The 20,830-nt window shown below is 37.8% G+C and overlaps 1 protein-coding gene across 15 annotated transcripts in view; it reads right to left on the bottom strand.

Annotated features, from left to right (window-relative positions):
* Nucleotides 1-20,830, bottom strand: part of UBR5 (ubiquitin protein ligase E3 component n-recognin 5) — a 123,442-nt gene that overhangs the window by 52,344 nt on the left and 50,268 nt on the right. For 8 of the 15 annotated variants that reach the window (XM_070221603.1, XM_070221606.1, XM_023648784.2 and 5 more), the window contains 12 exons: nucleotides 20,424-20,617; nucleotides 12,354-12,470; nucleotides 12,158-12,268; nucleotides 11,372-11,526; nucleotides 10,419-10,536; nucleotides 6,967-7,151; nucleotides 4,535-4,644; nucleotides 3,589-3,701; nucleotides 2,087-2,230; nucleotides 1,880-1,991; nucleotides 1,474-1,628; nucleotides 1,000-1,197 (listed from right to left, as the gene is read on the bottom strand). In XM_070221603.1, coding sequence (XP_070077704.1) covers nucleotides 1,000-1,197; nucleotides 1,474-1,628; nucleotides 1,880-1,991; nucleotides 2,087-2,230; nucleotides 3,589-3,701; nucleotides 4,535-4,644; nucleotides 6,967-7,151; nucleotides 10,419-10,536; nucleotides 11,372-11,526; nucleotides 12,158-12,268; nucleotides 12,354-12,470; nucleotides 20,424-20,617 — 1,712 coding nt within the window. Of the gene's footprint in view, nucleotides 1-999; nucleotides 1,198-1,473; nucleotides 1,629-1,879; nucleotides 1,992-2,086; nucleotides 2,231-3,588; nucleotides 3,702-4,534; nucleotides 4,645-6,966; nucleotides 7,152-10,418; nucleotides 10,537-11,371; nucleotides 11,527-12,157; nucleotides 12,269-12,353; nucleotides 12,471-20,423; nucleotides 20,636-20,830 lie in introns of all 15 variants that reach the window. The other 7 variants (XM_070221607.1, XM_070221601.1, XM_070221604.1 and 4 more) reach the window with 1 other exon arrangement.

A 20,830-nucleotide genomic window follows, 5' to 3' on the forward strand; every position in this document is an offset into this window, starting at 1 on the left:
TGGATTATTTTAATTACCTCCTAAATGGTTTCCCTACTTCCACTCTGTCCCCCTCGTATTCTTTGCATGTCAGCAATGATCCTTGGAAAATGTTAAGTGAAATCAGGTCAATCTCTACTCAAATTGCTCCAATAACTTCCAGTGGTATTGCCTCTACATCTAACAAATACCACAACTACATGTTCAAAACTAAACTCGCTCTCTTCCCTTATCCCAATTGTTTTCCCTATTTTTCCTCTCCCCATCTCCCCATCAACCATACCCAAATCAGAAGCTTTCTAATTCCTTCCTTTCATTTACTGCTGATGTCCAGTCACCAAGCTTTAGAGCTTCTACTTCCTTAAGATCTGTCAAATCCATGCCTCTTCCTCATTTCCAAGAGTTCAAGCTTACTTGGTTTCTAACCTGGATAAATGCATTAGCCATTTTATCCGGTCTCTCAACTTCTGTTCTCTGTCCAGTGCTAATCTTTTTGTTTTTTTAAAAGGCAGCTTAAAATCCTTCTCCTCGTAGCTCTCAGGGGAACCTTTACACCACTCAGGTTAGCACACAAAGCACCCTACGGCTTTTCTCCAGCCATATCTGTTATAAGCGCTACTTTCTGCCTTCTGCTTATAGCAGAAGAATGTACACCAAACACATGATGAGAGTCACAAAGGCTGCTTCCTGCCTGGGATAATACCTCCCACCTTCATCTTGAGTCTAGCAGACCCCCATCTGATTATGCACAGCTGTGTCCGGGCCTCACCTCCTCAGAGAAACCTTCTTTACAGTCACAGTCTGGTTTCTATCCTTCCCTTTTGTGTTCCTACCACACTGTGCACACCTTTCTCAAACACTTAGATTACACTGTAATCAATGGTTTACTCATCTCTCTTGTCCTAAGAGACTATTAGCTCCTGTAAAGAAGTGGCAATGAATGATCTGCTCAAGATTATTTCCCTAGACTAGCAGTGTCTTCTGAGTTAAAATGCCAAGTACTTTCAAAAGTCAAATTACCTCTACAGCCATGATGATAATAGCAGCTTTCTTTTTGATTGTTGAGTTGGCAGGAAGATTTATTAAAGAATGTACACCCATTCCAAGACTACTAATAGGTGGAAGATCAAGCCAATCAGGATCCCTTATTCCTCCCATGCAATCTTTGGCCATTGGGTAAATAGTACCATTTCCATCTCGAAGAATAATAGGAGACTCCTATAACAGAGGGAAAATAATAAGTTTGGCATCCAATCAAAAGTGTATCTCTGATTTTTACAACAGATACGTTTATTTTCAAATTATATTAGTTTTATATACATATATATAGGTTATAATATTGACCAAATGAGAAGCTTAGTATTAAAATGTGCTAAATATTCAAAATTCTTCACTGGCTTAATAACAAGCAAACTAGAGCCAAACCCTAAGGTTCACGGAAATGCCAATGTTGTCATCGTATTACTTTTCAAAAGCAAAAATAAGCCTCTATACCTGCCCAGCAGTAAAAATGGCTACATTCCTCTCATTCTGACCAAGGAAAGCAATGCTGCTTGTGGGGAAATTATTTTCCTGTTCTGCTTTTCCTGTAGCAAGATCAAAGATACAGTATCGTACCCAATTTCCAGTCTTCAAAACAGCATGCACACCTTCAGAAACACATAAATGTAAAAAAAAGAAAAAAAAGTTACACACCTTCAGTAATCTCTAATAAGTACCTACCAAATTTTAACATCTCTGGCCACATTTGAAATGTAGATACATTTCATTCCATAACATTATTAAACACGGGGGACAAAAACTACCAAATGCCCCAAACCACTTTATCCTATTCCCATTTACTGTTCAAGCATTAATAGGATATGGAATATGTCAGTTGAAAAAGTTACAAAATCTGTACCTTTGGAATCCACATTCACTGCTAATATTTCTGTTTTTTCAGGTATACAAAGCTTTTTAGGAGTCCTTTGGAAACAGTCAGGAACTTTTGGTGTTCCACCAGTTTTGACAACCTGCACGACACAAAAGGAATTTTGCTCTCAAAGTCCATAACACACTCAAGGTGCCAGTCCCAATACTCACCTGCTGGCGATTCCCCTATACTTACCTGCAGTTCATCAATTCTAAGTAACCTACAATCTTGCAGGAGAGAAGAAGGGTCAGCATCGGAAGCAGAGCTGCTCTGACAGTTTGCATTACTGGACGTTCCTGGGAATTTCACAGCAACATAGGCACCATCCACTTTTAGCACCTAGAAGTACAAGTAAATACGCTGAATATTAACACTAACTAATATGGAATCAATATGCAAATTATATTCATTGAACTAATTTAACATTGAAAGCATTTAATTCCTTAGGAGTATGTTTCTTCAATGATCACCAAGTTATAAAATTAACCTGAACAGACTCATCAAAGCTTTGTTGTACGTCTATATTTGAGGCTTATTTTCTAGAGAAAAACTGACCCAGTGGCCAGTGATTACAGTCTGTGGATGTCTAGAAATCAACTGAAAAAATTAAGTATAAGCCACACAATCCTCCCACCCTCCCTCTATTAGTTTAGAGCCCCACTCTGCAAAAGAACTTTTGCGATCATGTTAATGTTCCATATCTGCCCTGTCCACTACGGCAGCCATTAGCCGTAAGTGGCTACTGAGCACTTGAAATGGAGCTAATGTGACTGAGGAGCTGACTTTTTAATGTTATTTAACTTTAATAAATTTAATGAGCACATATATAGCTAGTGGCTGCTGTATTGGACAACACAGGCATAGAGTCACCAATGCACAGAAAGATAAGCACAGGACTTGAAACCAGGATACTTGAGTCCCACCTCTGCTACTTACTGCTTTTGATTTTGAGCCAGACTCATCTCAGAAGAAAACACCTGCCCACAAACTACAGTTCTACTTTGAGAGTCAAATGGAATAGTGTATGAGAAAGGCCTTTGTAAATTACAGCGCATGGGCTATCTACTCTTTCAAGTAAAAATGAAATACCATCACATTTCAGAAACTAATGAGCAATCAGGAAAACCTTTACTTTGCAGATATCCTACAGCTATAGATCCATTTTGTTTTCAAGTGTGTGTGGAGAAGTAGGTGTGTGGAATTAAGTATGTGTGTAGAATTGATAGCACTCCAGGTGATGGACTCTAATCACTTGCTTTCTTAGAAGACAAGACCCTTACCAGGAAGAGGGAAAGAGAAAGTGGAGGATGACTTACAGTAGTAAGATTCTTTTAATGTTATAGAATATGATCTCCATTAGAACTGTCTAATAGTTCCAAAGAACAAACTGGATCAAAAAGTAGTATATCTCTTGGCAAATCTTCTATAAATCTAAAATTATTCCAAAATAAATTTTTTTTAAAAAGCAACATATCACCATAAATGCTCAAGGAGAGGCCTAAGAACCATCTGTTCATCTGTCAGGGACGGGGAGAGAGCTGTATCTGAATAAGGGGCGGGATTAAAGCAATCCCTGTAGGGGATAAACAAAGCAGCCATGAAGAAAGGGCTGATGAACACTCACCAAGCATAAACTCTTGGATAACCAGTACCAGCACAGTTCACTTAGCAGTTAACTCTTAGCTATTTGAACAAACCTTGCCAACAGGAACATTCTTAACATCTTCCACAAAAACGACTTCCCGAAGAGACCACTGCTCTTCGTTCACCTTTTCCTCCTCCTTCGGGGCAGGGGTGGACCGTCGTCGTTCTTAGACAACAACAAAATGGTAAGTACCAAAAAGAAAATGTGAAAGACACTTTATAGATTTCATCTAAATATGTGAAAGAAGATCATTTTTAAAGGGATACATAATTAAGATACCTAAATAGAAATTTAGTGAACTACTGCTTTATAAATTGTGGTTTTATGACCGACTTTCACTTCAAATGAATTCACAATAAAAAAATGACCATATCTGTTAATGCCTACCTATGCTGACATTACTACAAACAACCGCAAAGAAATAAGGAACATATTTTGGGCACTCAAAATTAGGGCTATCTAACCAAGGTTTATGAACAAAGATCTGTTGGGTTGTCCCTAAAACTATCAGATAACTATTAAAGTCTAACTTTCATTTTCCTCAGGTGCAAAGCAACTATACTATAAAATAAATTTATTTTGAGGAGCTTTAAAAAAACTCTTTAAATCCAAGGTGCAGCAGTAAGTCTAGGCTTATAAATTCTACAAATTCTGAGCAAAAGTCGTGACCAAGCCATAACCAATTTACCATAATAACAGTCTCAACAAAGGTGGGCAGATTCCCATGGAGTGGCAGTTATTTCCTTCTATTACTGCAACGCATTTTGCATACTGGAAAAAATTACTAACTCTCAAAAACAACAGGAATAGTCAACACTGCAAATAGTATTTTTCCATTTAAATAAAGCTGCACACAAAAATAAATCAAACTAGTAGAAACACTTTTACATAAAAAGATGATAGAAATGGTATGAGTTGCCTCAAATCAGAAACAAACTCAACACAGCTGTCTGCCTGGGACCTTATTTTGACCAGTGTGTACTACACATAAAACTTACTGTATGGCATGGACGCACTGCTGGCGATTGAGGACGCATCACTACACGTGGACGCCGGGGATGGCGGAGGACCCATTTCTGTTTTCACTGGTTCCTGCTTACTTTCAGGCCTGAGATTAGAAATAAGATTCTCCTCATAATTAAGAAAATGAAATATCAGGAATTTGTCAAGAGGTTTATTTTCAAGAGTCTAATTATTCTTATAAGGGAACGAAACATTAAAAAACATGAAAAACAAAACAGTAGGTTTTTAGGATTCTAGGTACTGAAAAAGTACACAATGCATACTTCAAATTTTTAACATTTTAAAATAGAAAAGAAAAATATACCATATATAAAGCTATCAACAATTGGAACAATGATTCAGAGAAGCCTTATCTAGGAATAACAACCAAAGCTACACTCGATTTTGCCTCCTGAGCAAATAAGTTTCACAGTTCAGTGAACCCTGCCTTGAACACAGGATTTTAACTGAGAAAATGGTAAAGGTAAATAAATAAAAAGCCCACTAAATCATTAATTTCTTAGAGTTCAAAGAAAGAACTCTACTCAAATGGTTTACAAAAGTTTATTCTTGAACCACCTAGTGATGAAACATCACCTGCTATAACTGAAATGAGAAATTACAGCATTAATACTCTAACCCTCTTCGTTGAATTATTTTATTAATTATACTCAAGAAGATACCTACAGCAACTATACAATATACTACAGATGGTAAAACCATAAATATTTTTATTCATTAAAGGGCAGAAGTCAACTTTCAGTTGGAAACATATTACTCAGAAATGCATTACATACAGATCATTCAGGTACATATTATAATCAGGGCCATCATCTTAACTCCTTCATCTCCTATTACCCCCACCTGGAATTTCACCTGAGTATACAAATAGTCCACAGAAAGTCAATTTTATTTCCACCAGCATCTTTGGAAAATGCACAGCACAAGCACACATGAACACTCATGGCTGCTCTGCAAGTCGCATGATGCGGCAAGCCAGCTGACACTGACTCGTCACTAACAAGCCCTCAAAGTGAACACACTTCATGACTAGCACAGAAGAGAGTCTCTGACATGAAAATGATTACCTTAATGTTTCATTTTACTTAGCTCTTTTGCTAAGTTTATTAATACAGATGGCAAATTTCAAGGAAGATCCTGAAAAGTCTCATAAAGTACAGGATTTAATAGCATATTCTATTTGAATCTTGTTTATATTTATAAATATCAAAAACATTTCAAACGTTTTACGAAGTTTCATAAACAATGAAAATGTGTTTTGTTACTTTTATTTTTAGGATAAAAATCAATGTAATTAGGAAGACAGTCTATAAATGTATTTTTAAAACAAGACAGAGAGCACTAAAACAAAGCAAAAAAAACCTTAATTAGGCATAAATTACAATAGCTTTGGTTTAATAAAGATTATTTTTGAACTCATTTAACAGTAATCTGTGTTTTCTGGATTTCAATTTGCATCTTTAACGTGAAGAGGAACAGCAGCACCAAAGATAGCAGATTTACAATCATTCCATCATGTGAGCAAACTAAAACATTTCACAACTTTAAAAACCTGTTGTATGTGTAGTAAAAAACCTGATGTATGTACAGTACATCTCCAATCATTTCTTTGCAATGCCTGCATATATTTAGGAAAAAATAATATACATCAAAATATTTAAAATGTTATTCTGGAATGTGATATTATTACTCTTCCATGTAGCTATAATGGTCACATATTTTTACAAGTTTAAGAAAAAAAGTTATTTAAAAACTTTATTAAAGTTTTTTAGTTCATGTACCAAACAACCAAATTATAATACACATGAACATTTTTAAAAATGAGTAGATGTTTCTAAAAGTACAGGTGTTAAGATCTGTGTACCTGGTTCGCAATAAGCCAGCCCCAGAATGTGGGCTATACACAGTTCAGAGGTGTTTCTGTTTGCACCTCTCTCCAACCCAAAACTTTACAAACCCTTTATATAATTTCCCTTCCCAGCACATTAACCTATAAAACCCTTCCAATGATCAAGATGCAGGCAAGATGTTAGGTAAAAATTAAGATGATCACACAGAGAGGAGGAGAAAGCTGGCCTAATACAGTAAGGCTGAACACATTATTACTGCTATATGCACCTGCAGAGCACACGCTCTAAGCACAAAACAAGACATCAAAAGAGAACTTGACATTCATTCTGGCCACTAAACATCAAGAACAACTATAATATACAAATAACTAACAAAGCTGTAAACAGTAAATTTTACCAATTCCTTTCAAAACTCCTGAGGATTTTAACAAGAACCCATCCTGTTGGCACCTTTCTTCATCACTGTACACCTCTAAGTCTCCCTGGATTACTCCCCTTCATATACAGAGCAAACCAGAACGGTGTAAAATCAAACTTAGTTAAGGTAGAGTACTTACTTAGCTTCAGTAGTTTTGCTAGCTTTGTCCATGCTTTTCAAGCTCTCAGGAGATCTAAGTTGAAATCTACAGCTATCATTCATATTCCAAACTGATTCCATTAAGACACCAACTTTAGGAATCCCAGCACTAATTGAAAATGCAACTGCTCCAGCATGATAAAGAGGATTATTTCTTAAGCACACCTAGCAAACAAAAGAAAAATCACCATCAAGATGAGATATTTTTAAAACACACTATCAGATTTATTTCAAATGTATGAAAATACAATATATAAAAGTATTGCTTCTTACATTTTCTAAATACAATCTTACACAATCAAGACAGCTGATAAACCATTGACCTAAAGGTCTCCATCAAGAAAATCTGTTCCCCAAATTAAGGAGCAGGGATAATTTTAGCACATTTGCTAAAAATTAACTTTAAAGTTGCATGCAGCAAATACTCTGAGCATTCTGCTACAAGGAAGTAGAATAGAACCAGTAGAGAAGAAACTAAAGAAGTTGTCATTAAAAAAGTAAAATATGAACAAAACAATTACATTTTTTGTCTGTTTCTTATAATTCAAAATTATTTTCTTCCTTAATTCATCATGCTCTCTATAGGCTCTATAACTTCATCTCTATGGATGTTTGTTTCCCCCCAGAAAACTGCTGTTTTCTACAAGCCAGAAGCTTTACTGTATAACATAAGTTTTCTCTCAAATTAAAAAAGACTATGTGGGGCTGGCCCTGTGACCTAGTGGTTGGGTTCACGGGCACCGCTTCGGTGGCCCGGGGTTTTGCCGGTTTGGATCTCGGGTGCAGACCTAGTACCACTTGTTAAGCCACGCTGAGATGGCATCCCACATAGCACAACTAGAAGGACCTACAACTACGTACTGGGGGGCTTTGGGGAAAAGAAGAAAAGAAAAGATCATGTAACACTGGTGTTAGACACTAACTGAGTTCAGCAGTGAACAGCCTATAAATTGTCACTGCCAGAGAGCACAATCAGGTCATACTCTCAACCAACAACTTGCAAGGTGACAGTGTGAAACACACCAACAATAGCTCCAAATGAGATATGAACCATTACTTTTGGAAATCTCTGGTGATTTCTCCAATAGCCCAATCTTACTGACATTCTGTTCAGTCATCCAACAACTAATGACTATGTTGTACGTGACAGTGGCATATATGAGCGTCATGTTTTATGGTGGTTTATAACAAAATATAAGTGACGTCGAAGAAGGTGGAACACTTGAGAAGCACGGGAACTGAAAATATTGGTGTAGAGCTGCTGTTTCATCAAACAGTTGTGTTGTCACTAAATACAGTTTTGTGGCATAGAAGGAACAGGTCATAAGAGCCAACTTCTTTAAAAAGGTATGTCCTGCTTAGCTGTGACTTAAAGGGAAGTTTCATCCCAAATTTTCAGAAAGGACCAGTAAAAACTTAAAGCCTAAAAGAGGCTCAATAAGAAAGAAGGCTGTAATTGAAAGAGAAATGTGGCAAGATATATTAGAAGATAAGTTATTTATTAATGTCTTCTTATAAAAATAAATGCACCTTAAAAACAAGGAGGTGTGTATTCAGGATCCAGCATGTAACAAGATATGCAAAGAATACTGAATATTTGCTAAATACACTATCCTCAATAATTATGATCTGCGAGTGCAGGTGTAGCTGAAAACCATAACTGATCAACAATCCTTTCTGATTGTTAACACATGAATGCTGTCCTTGTTCTGTAGCTGTGACTATCTTAAACCCCCAGTTTTCTATAGGTTTAAAACAAAATCTTAATTCTATACCAGTGTATTTTAATATGCTGCTATCTTTCAGCAATTTAGTGTCAAGGTATTTTGTTTAAAGCTTTTCTTCAGTTCATCTTTAAAGTGTTCTTCTGCCCTCTTTGGCTATAGTCATGTCATCCCACATGCCAATAAGGCAGCTGCGAGAATATCCTGCCATCATGTGAGTCCAGGGAACAAGCAGCTGTGAGAACACCAGAAATCAGTATTTGAACTAAATAGGAGGAGAGCTCCTAGGAGAAAGAGATGTCTCCAAAGCAAGTGACAAATAATGAAGGCTGAACACTAACATTCAAAATAGTAGGTAATCGCTGAAAACTTCCTCGTTGGAAGGCCAGCAAAGGAGTAAGAACAAGACAACCATGAACAGAACAAGAACCTGAGCCACCGACAAAAAGAAGAGGTACCTTCACGCTGGCTTCTGGAGAAAAGTAACAGCTAAAGAAGTGACTAGTTTTTAAGACATAGGGAATTTAAGTGATACCACCTTGTAGTGATGAGAAAAAAGCTGAACTGAAATAAAGTGTTAGGTGAGGAAACAAGTACCACATTACATAATAAAAACCACCATTTGTCTAAGCATTAGGGATTATAAAGTCCTTAAACATTCATTGCAGCACTTGCTATAATGAATATAAGCATCAAGTTTTGTCCTGACGATTAACTTCTACAAAAGCCTAATGTATTAGAAGTAGAAGAACAGATCTCAAACTCTTTATCTCAGGACCGTTTTCCCTATTAAATGTTACTAAGGACCCAAAAATCTTTGGTTTATGTGGGTCATTTCTAGGTAGTATGTAATGTACTAGTAATTAAAACTGAGAAACTTAAAAATATTTAACAGTAAAAAAACTCCATGTCAATATAAACAATTCTTATAAAAAGTAACATTTTCAAAAAAAAATCAGCAAGAACAGTGGCATTATTTACATTTTTGCAAATCTCTTCAAGTCTGATTTAATAGAAGACAGCTAGATTCCCATGTCTGCTTCTCCATTCAATCTGCTATGGTATGTTAACGGTGACTAAAGTATACGAAGACAGTTCAACCACACACAGATACATAATTGGAAAAAGAAGGACTCTGCAGACTCTCTGAAAGGGTCGAGAAGCCAGCAGGAGTTCCTAGACCGCACTTTGAGAACCACTGGGGTATTAGAAAAATCACCTTCCATAAGATAGCTATAGGAGCCAAAACTATCTCAGAGTCAAAAACAGAAACTGGTGGAAACACGGGATTTGACGAAGCCTCCTGCCTCAGGCTGACAATATCCCCAGAGAGCAGTATCTTTCAAACTGCTTGGTCCTAAGAATCCCCTGAGATGTCTGTTAAACACAGTGATGCCTGGGCCCTGTCACCAGAGAAACTGAAGAGATGTTTCAGGTAAGTGGCTCCAGACTCTGCATTTAAATACCAAATGAGTCTTAAAACGAGGCAAATCTGGGAACCCTGCCCCATAAGGAAACCAACCCACTGACACTGGAGCAGAATCCATACATTACTCAACTACTGAATAAAGACTGATGCGGCACACACATGCTACCAGAACGTGGTCCTTCAAATGACATTGCTCATGGGGGAGTTACTTACAGAGGAAGAAAGTGATTTTGAAGAGAAACAACGTCCTTTAGGACAGGCTTAATTCTAATCACTCACCTGGGTACCAACAGTGATGTTCGGCATGGAAGAAATACCAGCACTAGATTTGGGCTTTTTATTTTTCGCTCTAGCTTTCTCTAACATTTTTTTCCTTTGACTAAAAGGGACTACACCCCTGAAAAGGAAAAACATAAACTGGTCAAACAAGCAGGGAAGAAGCCCATTAAATAAATCTGAAATTACACATATTACCTATTATCTAACCATTTCTGGTGTATTCCTTCTCTAATATTTTTGCTTCAGAATAATATTAACATGTGCAATTATTAATCGTAAATTGATCATAGGTTTTATAAATAACTGGCTCCGTTTTTCTCAAACATATAAGACTAAAATTTACAGGAAATTCATCATTTGATATTTTCTTCCAAATATTTCATTAGTAGATTCCCCTATATATTATTTCTGCCAGTGCATACTTACTAATAACTCCTTAAAACATAACAGAGAATGCATTTAAAGTCCTTTTCTAACAGTAAAGGAATAATTAAGCGAGGCATAGAATATGCATACAATGAAATACTTTAATAACCTTTAAAACTATATTTTAAGTAATATTGTTGAATGAATAAAGCATGAAAAAATACCGTATAACCTAAGCTTCCAATTATGTAAAAGCAAAGCACACATTTATGTACAGAACAAAAGATTAAAATACCCCTAAAGGTTAACAGTAGTTATCTTTGGGTTGTAGGATATAGGTGATTTTTGTTTCTATTTTATACTTTTATAAAATTTCATAATTATAGTCACTAAGTATGCATTTTCTATAAGCTTTTCTTTTTTTAAGGTCTTTTTTTACTGTTACTTTGCTCCAAAGTGAAATTTCCCTCTCTACACAGCATTGTCTTTCGACTGACCTTCTCAGGTCAGTATTCCAGTACTCAGCACACCTATCTCTGCACGTGAAAGCATTCACAGATAAGAAACACGCCTCTCTGCACACTCACCACCAATATAAATTGTTCTCTAGCTGGGCGCAGGTATAAAGGGCACAGCAGTGTAAAGAAACAATCCGTTCGCCTTGCAGTTCTGAGTAAGTCTGAGCAGTGTGCTCTAACTTAGAAGCCACAGAGCTTAAAGTCTCATCCACCCATGTAGCAACCTAAAGAAGAAAATATTAGATGTTTAAATAAAAATAAAAACAATGATGGTTGTCAAAACTAGGGCTAGGCATACATACTCTATGGACTGGAATTCTAAAATGTTTTGATCTGAATGCTAGAAAAATAAGTCATTCAGAAAAGGTTCTTAATAAGACTAGAAACTAAAATACCTCCTTCACACAAATAAATCAAAATAGCAGTTATTGAAAGGAATGTCTAAAAGCCATCTCTAAGACATTAATCAAAAGTAAACATTTGCTCCAATAATTTTTAAAAGAATTTAGTAATTCTAAAGCCAAACTGATCATCTGAGGTATAGTATCCATACTTTCTCAATGTATCTATTATGGCTTTTCAATATCTCCCCTTTTTGTAAGCACTGATCTTCAATATTTATTCCCTTCCCTTAAAGTACAAAGCTACCCTAAAGCTGGATTATAATATAGAAGTAAACCAGCAACATGTATAAAAGATTATACACTAGATTACTTTGCTAAGGCTTGAGACACTTTGTATTTGTGGATCTAGTCAGAAAGACAGAAAATGAAAAGATGGAAAACAGGCAGGGAGAGGAAGAAACCCAAGAACTGAAACATGAAACGGTATCAATCCATGCAAAGTGTGTCATACCTTGTTATTTTCTGTAGCTACAGTTGCTCTTATGCTATTTGCAGACAGGAGGACTATCTTTTCATTGGTTAACCCCAAAAATGTTGCTCGTGGATGATGTAATGAAGGATTCTTTGAAAGCATTAAGAAAAATGATTACCATTTTGTATGTTCATTTGTAGCACTATTTGACGCAAGATTTAATATAGTAAAATACCTGTGCATTTCTGTAAGGCTCAGATTCACTCCACTTCCACTGATAAAGTTCTCCTTTACTGCTGACAGCCAAAAGCTCAGAATATAGAGCCCCAATACAGATGAATTTTGTTCCATCCTATAAAGTAAAAATAATACAATGGTATAAATATTACAACTGCCAAACCTAATGATATGGATACAACACTTTAACCACTCCATCAAATCTGGATTAATTACGTGAACACACAAACCATAGCTACGCAAAGTCTTTAGCACAGCCTGCAAGGCCCTCCGAAACGTGGCCCCGGCTCCCTCCCTGAACTCACTCCCCTCCAGTCACAAGGCCCTTCTTCCTGCTCCTGGACCATGTCCACCAGGACCCCACCATGTCCTTGTTGTTTCTCAAGTGACTCATTCCCTCCCCTCAATTGAGTCTGCTCAAATGAGACCTTGTCTGACCACACTACCTACAAAACCACCACTCTATTATTCTATCTTCTTACTCTGCTTTCTTTTTACTTCCTAGCATTTCACAACTTGACACGTGTTTAGTTGTTTACAGTCTATCTTACTTGAACATAGGCTTTTTCGTGGTCACTACTGTATCCTCAGTTCTTAGAAAAGCGCACTAACTAGGTGCTCAATAAATGTGTTGACTAAATGAAGGGGAAAAAACTCAGTAAGGAGCTGAAGCAGGGAAGCCGAGTGTCAAAACAGACGCTTTCTTCCCTGCAGGCTCTTCCGAGCTGCTGAAACCAACGTCCAGGTTGTTTTCAAGGTAAAAGTTCATCTAGTCTTAAAGCAATGCATATGCAATGAGTTGGAATACAATTAAATTATAAAAAGCTTGGACAATAAATGTAAATAAACAGTACCAATGATAATTTTTTTTTACATAAGACGAATATGATCAGAGTCATAAAGCTACCCAAAAACCCGACAGCAAAACCTGCCAAAAACAGATTTTAGGATGTACATTTTGCTATTGGTCTATACACAACTACTCTGCTCTGTGAAATTCTGGCTCCAGAGGATGCTAAACTAATTGTGTCTTTTTGGTTTGCTGTCAACTTTCAATCTTATTTGGTCAGATGTATTATGGTACTTGGCTAATGCCTGTGAAGTCTGCCAAGATTTATAATATAAGTACAAGAGGTTATGCCTCAAGTTGTACAGAAAGAACACTAATTTTAATCTTCTATTTTACCAGTACCAGTCAGCTCTATTTTCAAGTCACTTCTATAGAAGGATGGGAGAGAGACCAAATTTGAAATTCTCCAAGTTAGCAATTCTTCTCTTCCCATCACCAAGGGTATCTGAAAACCACCGTCTACTCTCTCCTGCTGCATCAGATCTTAACACTTCTACCTCACAATTCCTTCTCAACCCCTTGGTCAAAAGGATGATAGAATCAAACCAAGTGAGTCCAAAACCTGGATCCAATACTTATTAAGTATGTGACATCATGTGAGTTATTTCTCTGAACCCATTTCTTCATCTCTAAAATGGGAATAATAATAATAATAATACATTGAGGGGAGGAGGATAAAAACCAAATAAAGTAACATAAAAAGTAAACAGCACAGAGCCCAGCACTAATAAGTGCTCAGTGAAATTCATCTATCATTACTCTGCCCCCGACTTCATTTCCTACTCACCCAGAAAGCACAAGCTTCCTGAATATTCCTATTTCTAAGATTTATTTAACGAAAAAACACAATTCTCTCCTCTTGCCCTCCTCCATCTCAGAGAAAGAAGTGTCTTCCTCTCCTCTTTAAAGACAAACCTCATACAACTGGGTGCAACCCTCTCTCATAACCCCAACCACCATCAAAACCCATCTCTTCCTCAGTTCTACTCATGGGAAAGTGAACTGTTACTTGGCATACGTCTCACCTCACCAGATTTCACTGACAGCTGTAACTGCACTTCCAACAGCCATATCAACGCCCCATGCATTTAATTAACCCACCTTGTCTTTAAACTCCTCAAACCATTTAACCCTGTTCACCATCTGTTTGGAACCTCTCCTCTGCCTTGTTCACAGGTCACTACTCTTTACTGGTCTTCCTCCTATCTTCACAACTACTTTCTCCATCTCCCTCGCACCACCATGCACTCCCTGCCCCAGATTCTATCCTTGTCCCTTTATTCACATTATGTTCCACCCTCAGCCTTAGTGACAGCATCCACTAGGGCACCATGCTTTTAAACAAGTAAATCTCCTACCTCCAGAATGTCCTGCAAGGGCTCTCTACCCTGGATGTCTTAAAAGCACCGTAACATCTCCAAAATGAATTCATCTCCTCCTCCAAAGCTGCATGTCCTCTGCAGGCCTCCTCTCCATGAATGACATCCAGCACCCACCCGGTAAGAAAAGAGAGACTTGGGAACCTGGGCCTCTCCTCAACTCCTCCTCCTTTTCTCTCAACAATATACTGACTAGAAAACCATGTGGCACTTTGCTCAAATTCCTCTCAGGTTCTTTCCTTCCGCTTGTCCCCACTGCCATTGCTTTGGCTGAGATTCTCACAATTCCTTTCTTTCACAATTGTACCAGTCTCTTAACTGACTAGATTTTTCCTATTACTATCTTTCTCCCACAATGTCAATAGTGTTCACTTCCTTAAAAACAAACAAAACCTCACCAATCTCATCATGTCACTTCTCTAAGAATTCTGTTGGCTTCCTAGTGACTACAGGACAACATCTTAACTCCTTGCAAGTTGTCCAGGGCCCTTTGCAGTCTTACTCATCTTGCTCTTCTACTCCCTACCACAGAGCAGCAATTCTGAATTTCTCTTTGTTCTGCAAACAAACATACTGTGACCTTTCATGACTCTAGGCCCATGCCTGATATGTTTAGAATGCCTCTGCATCTTGGTGAACACCTACTTAACCTTAAAAATGCTGCTTAAATGTCATCTCCTCTGTGATGTCTTTGCCAAATCTCTCAGGTGGTATTAGTCAGTCTCCACTATGAACCCCTAAGCACTGTATTCTCACCTCCAATCTAGCACTGATCACACTGTGAACACATTATATTGCATGTGATTTTAACAAAAATCAAATCATCAGAGGTTGGATCTAATCAGGAAACTTTCAACTGTCTGAATAACATTAAACAGGTCATCAATCAAACTAGAAATTCCTCCCCAAAGGGAGAAGAAACTGTTAAAAATATTATGAAAATTATCTAGTGGCCAAAGCTTAAAAAAAACCCCACTCAGCCAGCAACAAGAACCCCCACCCCTACATCTACATTTAGTCATTTATATTTTGAAAAAGCTGGCCTTTCCATTCCTAAATTTCTCCCCACAAAACTTGGTTTGCATCCTTTTTTTAATTTTCCTACTATCAGCAAACACTAGTCTTCCCATTAAGTGGTAGCTCCAACAGTGCTGTGCTGTTTCTGTCACTGAACTAGACGGAGTGCAACTACAAGCTATACTGCACAATATGGCCACCTGTACTGGTTCACACTTGGCCTCTCCCCGCCTGTCTACTTTTCTGGAGTCTCCTTATACCTGGCTTCTGTTCCCTCTTTTGACCATTTCTCCTTTTGCTCTATTTCATCATTAAACAGCATTTGTGACACACCTAGCTAAGTCCTCACAGATACTCCCTGGAAACTTCGAAGTGTCAATAAGACAAAGACCTCCCAACCCAACTTCCACTTCCAGAACCCTGAAGGTAAAGCAATACACCCACAAGTTTGATTCCAACAAAAAGGCTGCTCCAAATAGCTTACGTAAGGAGCCAAATGTCATGGGGCTATTTCCTCTCAACACCATTCAAAGAAACAGAATAACAAACAACTCTACAATTCAAAAGGCCAGAGGGAATAAATTACCTCATTTTTCCTAGATTATATGAAAATAGTTCCAGAACTATAAAGGATATGACTATAAATTAACAGTACTCACTTGCTGAATCAGTTTTATTTCTTCATCACCCACCATACAACTCTCACCAAACTCTTCTCTGAGAGCTTATTAGAAATCAAGGATGTGTGCAGCCTTTAAATTGAAAGGGTTTGTTTTGTTACAAGACACAAAGCAAAGTTCCTATGTTTAGCTTCAGCAGATTTACTTAGCATGGATTTCCATGTAATTTTTCTCCCTTCCATATTTATTACTTAGCTCTTATCTTTGCAATCTACTTGAACAGTCTCTGTTACTACTCTAACTGCATTTTTCTTCCCCTTGTAAGTCACTTTAGATTCTTGCTGGAAGTAGGTTGGTATAAATACATATATAGTTACAATTTACATGTACACATTCAACAACATAGAACTACCTTTCTAGCCTGAGAAAAGTAAACCGCAAAAATGACACAGAGGTGAAAAGGGAGCCATGTCAGACAATCACCTAATTGAAACATTTCATCTTCTCATCAAACTAACTGAATTATCAAAGCCATTTCCAGAAATATAAAGCACAAAAAGCATAAAGAGGGAAGGTCAGAGATGGGGGAGAGAAAGAAGTGTTGAGGGGACAGGGGAAAGGAAGGAAAAATGGATGGATGGAAGGATGGACGGACAGATGGTTGTCGGGGACAGAGTTAATGAGAAAGTTGGGTAAAACGACTCAGAAACTAAGTTGGCTAATGAGCATCAGGGACTTGGACTTAGAGGCACACTTAGGCCCTCTCGCCGCGTCTCACTTTGGTACATAAAGACTGAGTGCTAAATTCCTATTATGCTAAATTATTATTGTAATAAAATGTTCGCATTATTTGCATTTTAGTCCAGTCAGACAAGGGGCATGGTATGTATCTCTTTCAGGTTGTACCCAATTCTCTACTAGCAGAGAACCAGGCCACATGGACCCACTCGGAATATCCAAACGCACTGGGCTCGCTCACCCTTCCCCGATCTGCAGAACCTGCCTGTTCTCTTTGTAGAACAAGACCGTTTGTAGAAGCTTCCCCTTGCTCTTTACACTTTACATACACGAACTCATTCAATTCTCCTAACAATACCACAAGGTAAAAACCATTATCCCCATCTCAGAGATGAGAAAACAAAGTCCCAGGGAGGTTAAAGAATTTGACCAAGGCCAAACAGCTAGTAAGTGGCAGAGCCAGGATATGAACTCCAGCAGCCTGGCTCCAGAGTCCATACTCAGCAATCACTCTGTGTGACGTCTTGCAATTCCCCAGAGTCTCATATCTAATTCTATTATTGTATTTTCTCAAAAGTACTGACATAATTTTTCTGCCTTCCTACAAAATTTTCACCCTAACACCTAAGCAAAAGGCTTAATAGATAGTACGCATTTAATCAAGGCTACTAAATTAATACTGATTGAATGACCCTCACCTCTATCTTCATGGAGCTTTTAACATCTTTATGGTAATTTTCAATTACACTTTTCTACTAGTTTTGACATTTACCTCAAAGAATAATTCATGGAAATATCTAAAGTTTAAAGTAGCCTCAAATATTTTCAGTTCAAGATTATACCGGCTTAAAGGCTTAAAGAAAATGTTCCACCATTAAAGGAGCTTTATTAGCCTACAAAATGATGAAATTTTGAAGAAGTGAGTGTTCCCCTAAATGGGAAAGTCAGTACTAATCCAGATAACTTATCAACAGAATTTCACATGTACCCTAAAAAAAGGAAGAATGAAAATTCACAGATACTAACCAAAATCACAATTTAAAAACACTGGATTAGGTCATTTCTGAAATTAAGCTGGAATGTATATTTTGACCAAAAAATAAAAGACAGAGAGACTACTTCCAAGTAGGGCGCTGTGCCACCCCACCTCCCTGCACTCTTCATCGCCTAGCAAGCCTCCCCCAAACCTCTTCAGGGCTCACTACCCACAACTGTGAAGGACCAACGTGGTATTTATCCTATGCACTTGCATGACAGTTTTGTATACTGTCCTAAAGTTACCTGAAGGTAAGGTCTTTTTTTCCCTTAAGGACTTTTTGCATTCTCTTTGTTCGTGGAGCCTTGAGCCCTGCAAACAAGCATCTACTGGTATTTGTTGATAACTGTGACCCTATTCAACAGCTTAATCAGGCTTAAGCTGTTTTCTTTCCCTGAATTAAAATTTTTGATGACTAAATTTCAATCACTAATTAATAAAAAGTGGTTCTTTTTCAATGACAAGATTTTAAATTAGGTGTTTATCTACTAGGAAAAAAAGGTATAGGTAGGACATACTTTGTTTCACATACTGCTATTCCTCCTTCGTTCAATGTCTAAACAAACCAAGGAAATAACATACTAAGTAAAGTCTGGGGCCAGCCTGATGGCACAGCAGTTAAGAGTGCACGTTCCACTTCAGCAGCCTGGGGTTCGCTGGTTCGGATCCCAGGTGCGGACATGGTGCCACATGACAAGCCATGTTGTGGTAGGTGTCCCACATAGAAAGTGGAGGAAGATGGGTATGGATGTTAGCTCAGGGCCAGTCTTCCTCAGCAAAAAGAGGAGGATTGGCAGCAGTTAGCTCAGGGCTAACCTTCCTCAAAAAAAAGAAAAAAAACTAAGTAAGGTCTGTAGAGTGTCAAGATTTCAGGAGGCACTCAGTAACTACCTCTGAAAACAAGCTGTACCTAAAAACATTCCTATGCATAAAGGCCAACAAAGACTGGCTAAATCTAACAGAGGGTACCCTGGCCAGGGAAAAAGTTTGCTAAACTTGTACTATTCAAAACACTTTATCATTAACCAAAAATACTACATGATAAAGAATTCTAGACTAATATGTATGTGATGGTACTATTAAAACAAGATTCGTGAGTCCTCTATTATTTCCTGCCAACTGAAGTAGACACAGGCCTAATATGATCCAGGCAACAGAAAGAGGAAACACAGAACAATGTATTAAAAAAAGAAACAAAGAAAAGAAAAGGAAAAAGCCCAGTGGTTTCAATCACCTTCTGCCATTGAAGTAAAAGTAGAACTTGAGACATTTCCAGGTTCATGGAAATAAGTAAGAGAAGGCAATTCAGGGAACGTTTGCCAGCGGGCAAAAACAGAATAACCTTCTGCTTACAAAAAGAGTGATTAAAATTCATGTTCCTTCTTGCATTCAAGCTTTCCACATGAGCTGAATGCAGAGGAAAAGAAATCAACTACATCAAGATTCACAATAACTACAAAAAATAAACAAATTCAGAAAGTTAAATAATATTTTCCTTTAATATCCCAATTACAAATTCAACTTCAATGAAAGAAAAGAAATCCCTATTAGAATCTCCCTATTTGCTAGAGATTAACCTCAAAGTTCTTATCTTCTTTTACTTTAGTTGTACTTAAGAAAATTTCCTACTGGCTCAGGAACTAAGAACAAACAGGCACTCCAAAAGAGATGAAAGACACACAGCGTCCTACAGGAGCCGTCGAAGACGAACAACCAAGCACCTGAGACGACGAAACCTACACGCCATCCATCAACAGGACGCACAGGCTCACTTGTGGCCAGGATGGATTTTTTAAAAGAGTCAAATCAACTTAAATTCTGGATGTTCTCTAGAAGCCAGTCATTGTACTTCTCCTCAGGATGCAGAGCAGAACTCCCCCAGTCCATTCCTGTTCAGCCTGTTCTGAGGTCTCCCACAGCATTTAGAGCAAAGGCCTGTCAAAATTCGCTGCCAGCAAACAGGACAGCTAATTTATCAAAGAAACGTGGATCCTAATCTTGCCCTGACATGCAGGCTTGTGTCAATGACCACAAACTTGCCCTGCAGAACTGGGGTCCACTTGGCATTACAAAACAAATTTCTACCAAGGGATATACCATCAGTTACCGGAGTAATTATCACCAAAAATAAAGCCCTGAAGCAGAATGCTCATGTGTTACCTGCAACTACCATTTCAAATTCTCTGATTTACTTCATCACGTAGAAAAAAACTGCACCACCAAACACATTTTATTAAGATGACTCATGTAGTGCCAAATAAAGATGCTCTACCTATATTTTGAAACAAAATAAAAATATCACTTTATGTCTGTGTGTGTGTTTCTAATACGTAATAGTAGTACAAAATCTGAAAATCTCCCTTGAGGGGGTGGGGGGTGTGGAGGTGGAATCCATTTAAATGGAAAGGGAGATTTTTTTCCCAAATACCTTATCAGGCCACCACTGCAAATCTTCTCCTAGAGACACTGGACTTTGTACAGGCGTGTTCTTCTTATCCACGTTCGGCTCTCCTTCCTTGCTGGTAGAGCCCCTTTCATTATCAAATGAGGCTCCGTCAAGCCACCTTCGTTCACGTAAACGTAAAACGGACTCACGTTCACGCAACAGCTCAGAGTCTCTCTCTAAGGGAAGAAGGAGAACTGGTATGCAATTGGGTCACACCAGTGGGATAAAAGTAAGCCACTCTCTAGTAAAGACCCTTCAGGATGCAACTAACAGCAGTTTATCTACTCACAAAAACTTAATGCAAATGTGTATCTAATAAGCCTGACATGCAACATTCAAAACATTAACTCTTTCAAGAAAATGTATGAAAATTATAAACTAGTATCTTT

Source organism: Equus caballus, chromosome 9 (assembly GCF_041296265.1).
Source record: "Equus caballus isolate H_3958 breed thoroughbred chromosome 9, TB-T2T, whole genome shotgun sequence".
Classification (NCBI taxonomy): Eukaryota; Metazoa; Chordata; class Mammalia; order Perissodactyla; family Equidae; genus Equus; species Equus caballus.